The 9,509-nt window shown below is 31.7% G+C and overlaps 1 protein-coding gene across 1 annotated transcript; it reads left to right on the forward strand.

Annotated features, from left to right (window-relative positions):
* Window positions 1-1,986: 1,986 nt before the first annotated feature.
* Window positions 1,987-2,916, forward strand: LOC125838620 (uncharacterized). Its single transcript, XM_049517672.1, has one exon. It carries the CDS (start codon window positions 1,987-1,989, stop codon window positions 2,914-2,916), a length of 930 nt encoding a protein of 309 aa, XP_049373629.1.
* The last annotated feature ends 6,593 nt before the right edge of the window (window positions 2,917-9,509 follow it).

Here is a 9,509-nt window from a genome sequence, read left to right on the forward strand (position 1 = left end):
AAATTAGTGGAATATATTATTTATCTGTACTTTATTAATGAGATAAGAATTCTTAGTGGGACGTTCTTTTCATATATCCTTCGAAAAATTAGGAATTGTTAGATTTCCTATATCCAAGAGAGAAGCTGAGTCGGGATGAGGGAATTGTTTCTATACTTTTCTCAGATAATACGTTACCAATTGTCAATTCTTGGTCATTGTCATTGAGATTCATGTCAATTCGGATTAATATTTAGGTATAGATATTTCCTCTCTTTTTTTCTCCTTTCAAACAAAGAAAAATGTCCACACAAAAACATATGCAATTCATACTATTCTCTTAAAAATAAATTATATAATTTTATTACTTGTTGGTAAAAGCTTCCAATTTATTTATTTTTTTGAGACCCTTGTTTGTTGTTTTAAAAAAACAATGTTATGACGGCGTGAGTCTACGAGGAGACATGATCTGCTCTTCTCATTTACCAACTGAATGGAGTTGGAGCTTAATTTTACACCATTTTCTCCTTGCAAAGTCATAATATCGTTAGATCTAATTTTTTTGGGCAAACTGATAGTTGAGGTAATCAAGATTCAACTAATTTTGATCTCTAGTCGTTGAGTTTCGTTTTCCATTATTAGAACTAAAAGTCTCTGATCAACACCACTTTTTGTAGATCAATGAGAAGAAAACATTTCAACTGATAAATTTTTGATATCAAATGAAATGAAAAGTAAATAAAAACAAAATTGCTAATCAAAAGGAAGACAATGCAAAACGTTGTTGCTAAAAAAATTCACAATATTTTATTTTAAATATATGTAGAATGAACAAAATTGGTTTATTGGGGGTGATTTAGGGAGTTTTGTTGAGAGTAGTGTGAACCGTACATGTTTATCTGAAGAATTTGTTAATTTTTGACAAATTTTAACAAAAGGATGAAAGTTGTCAAATTTTAAATAATTGAGGAATGTTTTCTGTTAAAAACAATAATTTGAGGATGTAGCTTAAGTTGGGGAATAGTTTAAGAATGTTTATGACCAAAAATCGCAAATGAAACATTGCATTATGGTATCCGGAATTTATGGTGAGATTAATTATCCCAAACCACAAAAAAAATGTCCCGTAAAAGAGAAGCCTGCTTATTACAGAAATAATTATAATAGTTATCAGTTCTTGATGAGCTTCCTAAGAATGTGACAAAGTCAATCAGATGATTAATATGATTTACACAACCAACATTCGACCAAATTGACAAAAAATACAATTTTATGACAACTTCAAATGTTTAATTTTTTTAACAAGAGCTTCAAATGTTTTATTAGCTCATACTACTGCAGTCCGAAGTACCTTCTCTATTTACATTTGATTATATGTTTTGTTTCAAGGTTGTGATATTTATTTACATTCATCATTGTAATGTTGCTGCTTTAATTCTCAACTGAGGAACATACTAGTGAAATAGGATAAATTGTAAACTACTAATTTGTATTTTATGTGGTATTTAAATGTTCATATTGTTAAATGATCAGCTTTTGGTATTCTGGGCCATAGCAACTGATCTAAAGAAGGTAAATGTGTCGTCGGAGGTGCACCCAAGGCCCAAGGGTATGACCTAGTGATCAATGAAGTGAGTTAAGAATCACGAGGTTTCAAGTTTGAGTTGAGGTTGGTATATTGGTGATTCATTTAACTGACATTCTTGGTGGTGAATTGTTTGTTGTCCTGTTCTCTTTGGATTTGTTTTGTATTGTGATTTTCAGACTGCATATTTTATTGCTGACTATTTCATCAAATTAAATTAAACTATGTTATCATCGAAGTCAATTTGCCAGCCATATGAAAAATATCCATTTAATTAGCAGTGACTGATTGTATTTGGCTGCTTGTGCAAACTGTTTTTTGTTAATTATCCTTTAGGGTTGAGAATCCAATGATTGAAGGCCTCCAGAAAAATTGCCATTATATAGTTAAATTGATGTCCTAATGGTCTTAGAGGTCCAAAAATGGCGAGGCCACGGGAGGCGATTGCTGAATGCCTCTCTGAATTGCAATCTGAATCTCAAGAGAATCAACAGAAAGCTCTGCTAACATTGGTTTCAATCACAAAGGTGAGCCCTCAAAATCGGAACTTGTTAGCGCAAACAAATGGTGTTGTTTCTACCTTGCTTAGCCTATCGATGTCTCCATCATCAACTACTATTCAGCTTCTCGCGCTCTCAATTCTATTCAATCTCTCACTCAATCCTAATCTCAAGCAAACTCTAGCAGACATGGAGAAAATCCTGTTTCTCAATTCGGTGATTCTGTCTTCGACTTCAGCTGAACCAAGTAGGATAGCAGCTTCACTTCTATGTAGTTTGGCAATGTTAGATAAAAACAAGGCAAAATTTGGTGTGGCTGGAACGGTTGAGGCTCTAGTTAAGGTCATCTCGAGGTCACGAGGCCCTGCTTCTCATCATTTCCTGAGTACATTGGCTGAATTGGTGCAGTTTCATGGGAATTGCACGGTGGCTGTTCAATCAGGGGCAGTTCCGGTGCTGATCAAGTTGGTGGAAGATTCTGATTGCGAGGATCTTGCTGGAACATCCTTGGCGATACTATGCTTGCTTGCGAGGTTTGAAGAGGGACTAACTGCTTTGAAAGAGACAGATAAAATTGTGGCATTACTAATCGAAATTTTGAAGGGAAAGTGTATGCTGAGTAAAGAGGGAGCTGCTGATATTCTACTCCGTTTATTCGATGAAAGTGAGGGATGCATAAGAGATGCTTTGAGGCTGCCTGAGTTTTCATCTGTGCTAGCTGATCTCTCGGTTCGAGGGTCTGTGAGAGCTCGAGAGAAGGCTAGTTTACTCATGAAGAAACTAATGGAAGCTAACATGGATGTTGTTTATGGTGATACTGGCAACAAAACAGCTACATATTTGCAATGGTAATACGACATAATGCCCGTAGATGCAGATTCTGGATTTAAATTTTATGGATTCAATATTTATGTTCTCACCACTGAATACACCGCACTTTTGCAATTATGGGATCAATACTTAATATTCGTTGACCATAGATGGTTTTACATATATGTATAATGTATCTACCCTCCGTGAAAAAAATGTTGGGTTCAGTTGAATTCATTGGTATTGAAGGAATCAATTAACCAAATAAAAGAACCAGGATACTCTTCTAGCAAGTTGTTAGCTTGCCTTTTGAAATATGTTTTTGCTTGTTGGATGTACTTCATATGTTCTTGTACACTTTGTCCTTCAATCAAGCAATTCATGGAAGATTCATGCAAGCACTAGTGATACACTCGATTTGATAAGTATAACTAATACACGACAAATCATGTAGCAATACAACAGTTTTTAATGTATATATTAGCATGGTTAAATATACAAATGCCCTTCAAAATTTTTGTCACATCCTTTCTTCCGTATTTTGTAGATGGTATTTTTGTAAACAAATAACTTTTTTTTTTAGAAAAGATGCGATGTATATTATTTTTAATATACCAAACCAAACATTACATACAAATAGTTTTAGCATAATTAATGTCAACATTACTAATATATTTAATTTGATATTATTTTTATACACTCTATCAAACAATTATTTGTTGACCGATCCCCTGCCTCTTCTTCAGCCGCGGGAAGGCATGGTTCTGTTGAAGAGCTTACAGCCCTCTAGCGCTTAAAAAATGGGATAGGTGATCCATAAGATCATTTGGCGAGATTCAGCCCTCAGCGTGGAAATCTTTCTGAAAATCAAAACTGGTTTTGCTGGGTAACCCACAACAAGACAATAATGTATTTTCCCGAACATGATATAAAATTGATCACCGCTTGGGCCACTTTTGTGGCATTGTTATTAGAATTGACCATATTTCCAAAATTATAGTAGCAGTCTGGAGTTCAAAGGTGGCCGGCCACTTGTTTTAAATTTCGAGTCTAGTTTTCAAAGCTTGGCAACCTTCTAAATATAAGACCGCAAAAGTGACATATTATCGAAGGTTTTGTTCTTCAAATAGATTGATCTGTATTTTTATTTTTAGCAATTGAATTTATGCTTATTTGGACACAAGTTCCTTAAAAATTAAATTTATATCAAAATATAACTTATGAGATATTATATACAAAAAATATAAAGTTATATACTGAAGAAAAAAAATTATTATAAAAGACAAAAATTAGGCGGATTTACACATATAGCCCTTTTGAGGACCAAATCAAGTTTCATTGCAGAAATCATAAAATCAAACCAAGTTGAAAGTTGAATTAAAGAATGGCAAAAGGGTCTGGTGGACCCTTGTACTGATGAATTCAATATTTATGTTCTCACCACTGAATCCATCGCACTTTTGCAATTATGGGATCAAAACTTAGTATGCGTTGAGATTTCAATGGTTTTTCATAAATTTATCTACGCTCCGTGGAAAAAAATGTTGGGTTCAGTTGAATTCGTTGGAATTAAAGGAATCAATTAACCAAATAAAAGAACCAGGATACTCTTCTAGCAAGTTGTTAGCTTGCCTTTTGAAATATGTTTTTGCATGTTGGATGTACTTCATATGTTCTTGTACACTTTGTCCTTCAATCAAGCAATTCATGGAAGATTCATGTCAGCACTAGTGATACACTCGATTTGATAAGTATAACTAATACGCGACAAATCATGGTATTAGCAATACATGAGTTCTTAATGCATATATTAGCATGGTTAAATATATAAATGTCCTTCAAAACCTTTTTCACATTCTTTCCATCGTATTTTGTAGATGGTATTTTTATAAACAAATAACTTCTTCTTTTTTTTAGAAATGATGCGATGTATGTTATTTTTAATATATCAAACCAAACAGTGCATACAAATTAGTTTCAGCATAATTAATATCAATATTACTAATATATTTAATTTGACATTATTTTTATACATATCAAACGATTATTTGTACGTGGGTAACAAGACAATAATGTATTTTCTCGAACATGATAAAAAATTGATCACTACTTGGGCCACTTTTGTGGCATTGTTATTAGAATTGGCCATATTTTCAAAATAGAGTAGCAGTCTAGAGTTCAAAGGTGGCCGGCCACTTGTTTTGAATTTTGTAGTTCAAAACAAATATATTAAATCTCGAGTCTAGTTTTCAAAGCTTGGAAACCTTCTAAATATAAGACCGCAAAAGTGAAATAATATCGAAGATTTTGTACTACAAATAGATTGATCTGTATTTTTAATTTTTAGCAATTGAATTTATGCTTATTTGCACACAAGTTCTTCAAAAATTAAATTCATATTAAAATATAACTTATGAGATATATATATTACCTTAAAAGCATGAACTCCTAACTTGAATGTTAAATTACTATAATATCCCTAACTTAGGTTGTGACTTTTTCGATGAGTTGTGACTTTTCCAAAGAATTGTGATTTTTCCAAAGAGTTGTGACTTTTTCAATAAGTTGTGACTTTTTCAATAAGTTGTGACTTTTCGAAAGGGTTGTGACTTCTCGGAAAGGTCGTAATTTTTCAGATAAGACACAAAAATCAATTGTTCATACTACTCTTTGTTGACTATAAATAGAGGGGTTTCCTCTCATTTTTCTACCACAATTTTTTTAATCTACTACTCTTCTTCTTCTTGCATTTTAAAATTTTTTGTGTGATTTATTGTCGTTGAGTGAGTTCGAAGTTTAGCGGAATATGAGGTACCACTATTCTAATGAAGTAAATTATTCTATCCTAACAGGGTATATTCCTTAACCTCGAGTACTTGAGGAAAATAATTATGATGATATAATAATTATTTTTTTGCTTAGTATATACATTAGTATGTAATGTTTCAATATATGAGGTTAACATGATGTAGTCTAATATCATTTCTTTTTGTTAACAATTTCTCTTGTGATGTAGATATATGCTTCCGAATATCTTTTTCAGAAATTATTAAACTTCTCAAGAGTTAGGGAATTGTCATGATTTATTTTTTTTGATATTCAAGACAAAATAATGACTATATTTTTTAAGGGAAAAGGGTCAAATATGTCCCTAAACTATTCAAAAATATCTAGATATACCCCCTCCCCCCCCCCCCCCCCCGTTTGAAGTTTGGCTCATTTGTGCCCTCGTCGTCCAACTTTTCGCGCATATATGCCCTTGTAGACTTTAGGTGTTTTGCTGGAAAAAACACTCATTTTTCTTTTCTTTAAACAGTAAATGAAATTGTCACATCCCCTTTTAATTACCATGCATCATTTATTTATATTAAAAAATGAATACAACTCTTTTAAATAGGATATCCGACCCGTAAATTCTATCCGACCCAAATTTCTTTGGTGGATATTTCACATAAGCCGACAAATCATGTCTGACCCAAATCCCTTTGGTCGGAGAAACGCCATCTCCAACCAAACCCATCACTTTCTCCTAAAAGAAAAACACCATTAATGGCGAACTTCGAGCTCTAACCATGACCAATAGAGCTCCAATCCGATTCACACAACCTCGGACAAACAACTACCAAATAGCTCCGACCACCACGAGCTCCAGAACACTACCCCCAAGGTAGCTGACAAAACACCAACCCACACACCTCATTGGTCTAGCAAGACAGCTAGCAAACGACCCCAAAACAACTGTGTTTCAGATGTCAAATGTTATCTTATTTTAGATCTGGTCGGAGGAATTCAAACTCCGGCCACCTTGGGTCAGATATTCTATTTAAAAGAGGTGTATTTATTATTTAAATATAAATAAATGTCACGTGGTAATTAAAAGGGGATGTGACAATTCCATTTGTTATTTAAAGAAAGGGAAAATGAATTGGTTATTTCCAGCAAAGCAACTAACATCTACAAGGGCACATATGCGCGAAAAGTTGGACGGCGAGGGCACAGATGAGCCACACTTCAAATGGGGGGGGGGGGGGGTATATCTAGACATTTTCGCATAGTTTAGGGGCATATTTGACCCTTTTCCCATTTATCAATAATACTTATGTGATTTAGATTGTCAGAAAGTTTACTTCAAAATAGTTATTACTATATAAACATTGCCCTTTTGTTTTACTGATTTACTATTTCTTAATATTTAAGTATTTTCGACGAAGAAAAAATTATATGACTTGTAATAAAGCAAATTGAAGTTTGTATTATTTTAATTTTTATTGTAGTCTAAATTCATTTGTTTTTGTTAACAATTTCTCTTCTGATGTAGATATATGTTTCTGAATATTTTTTTCCAAAATTATTAAACTTCTCAAGAGTTAGAGAATTGTTACGATTTGTTTTTTTGATGCCCAAGACAAAAGAATGAATTTATTTATCAATGCTACTTATGTGATTTAGATTGTCAGAAAGTTTGCTTCAAAATAGTTATTACTACATAAACATTGCCCTTTTGTTTTACTGATTTACTATTTCTTAATATTTCAGTATTTTCAAAGAAGCAAATTTCATATGACTTGTAATAACACCAGTGGAAGTTTGTATTAGTTTAACTTTTATTGTAGTCTAAATTCATTTGTTTTTGTTAACAATTTCTCTTGTGATGTACATATATGTTTCTGAATATCTTTTGCCAAAATTATTAAACTTCTCAAGAGTTAGAGAATTATCACGATTTGTTTTTATGATGCTCAAGACAAAAGAATGACTTTATTTATCAATGTTACTTATGTTATTTAGATTATCCGGAAATTTGCTTTAAAATAGTTATTACTATGTAAACATTGCATTTTTGTTTTTGCTAATTTACTATTTCTTAATATTTCAGTATTTTCGACGAATAAAATTTCATATGACTTCTAATAACGCTCATCTATTGCACATTAATTCTTTAGTTATAACATTATAAATAATCTTAGTTATTACTAATTATCACAAATGTTATTCACACTCTTTTACATTCTTTAGTTAAAATAATATGAATTCTCATAGTTATTACATTAATTATTTCTATCTTTCATCTTTCCTTATATTAACTTTTGACCAATAATTTTTCATATTATTATATCGCCCCTATATATGTGATAACACTCTGTTGTTATTTTTCCTTGGACGAATCATGCTTGGTTGAATAAATTGAAAATTGTTTGCAAGTATATGAACTATATCTTTGTTGGTGTAAGATAAACATGTGATTATATATATATGATTTCACAGATAGAATATATTCTTTAATTTTAATTTTTAGTTTTTTCGGTAAAAAAAAAAAACCTTTCCCAGTTAACTATGGATAGTCAAATAACTATCTTTGATTTATGAACACAGACAATCGAGAAGTCAAATATGAGAGCCAACAAAAAGAATGTCATCTATTATGTTACAACTTATAAAATAAAAATTAATATACAAAAATATTTCTAAAAAAAGAAATGTACTTGGTCTCCACGTGGTCATATGACATCCAAATAGATTAAGTGGAATAAATGTGTGAAACACATCTAGTTAGATGACATGTAAAATACACAACAAAAATATCGTCTATAAGGTAATATTAGTGAGATACGACTAATTACATAATTGAACCTCATCAAATTGAAATAAATATATACATTATTGCATTTAACTAATAAATTTTTCATTCACGATCTTCATAGGTTCGTGTGAATAAGAGATATATATGACGATCCACGTTGAACATTCACAAAAAAATCTACAATATTATTTTGCGCAAAGCTTATTATTCAAATCTTCGCTTGAATTTTCTGAATTGATAATCACGTGCAACGCACGTGTCAAAAATCTAGTATATATATATATATATTATTATTACTCTTCTTTTATTCTTCTTTTTCTTTCTTTTATATAAGCCAACAAGCAGTGTACGAACGCTGCAATTGATAGTTGTACAAAAAGTAACATGTCTTGTACTATAAATTGACAATCTGCTTAACACGTGTATTGCTCTCAATATGTAGCTCTTTATTTTTCTTTTTAAAGGTTACACGTGTTTCCTTTGATATATTTGCTTTCTTTTTACTTCAATTTTCACTTCTTCCTCCCTCTGTTTCACTCTGTGATTCTTTCTATTTCTCTTTGTTTCTTTCCTCCATCACTTTTAATTTTCAATTTTGCATCTCACTTTTGTTTTGTTTTCAGAATAATTTGTATGTTCGTTCGTGCTTTGCTCTGGATTATGACCAACAAGCTAAGCTTTCTGGTTTTGGATTTTTGTCTGCCTCTTTCGATATCTTATCTTAGACGATATTATTCAAATGTGAGATCTAAGAGGATTGTAATAGATTTTGTTTTACGGAATATTTTCCCTTCTCCTTCTTCATGCTGGACCTAATAGGAAATAAAATTAATTTGAAGGCTACTGTAAAAAAAAAAAATTATGCCTTTGGCTCTTTGTTAGTTATTTTGCACATGCATGTACTCATCCAATATTTTGTGTCAATGTTGTAGCTGTCGATGGTATTAAGAAGAATACAATGAATAGAGAAAGCTGTGAAAAAAGTTTTCAAAGGTTTATGTCCTGTCAAATTTTTTAGTCGCCCTTTTAACTAATTACTTGTGATCTTACAATG

This window comes from Solanum verrucosum, unplaced genomic scaffold (assembly GCF_900185275.1).
Source record: "Solanum verrucosum unplaced genomic scaffold, falcon-dt-bn FXZP01000182.1, whole genome shotgun sequence".
Lineage (NCBI taxonomy): Eukaryota > Viridiplantae > Streptophyta > Magnoliopsida > Solanales > Solanaceae > Solanum > Solanum verrucosum.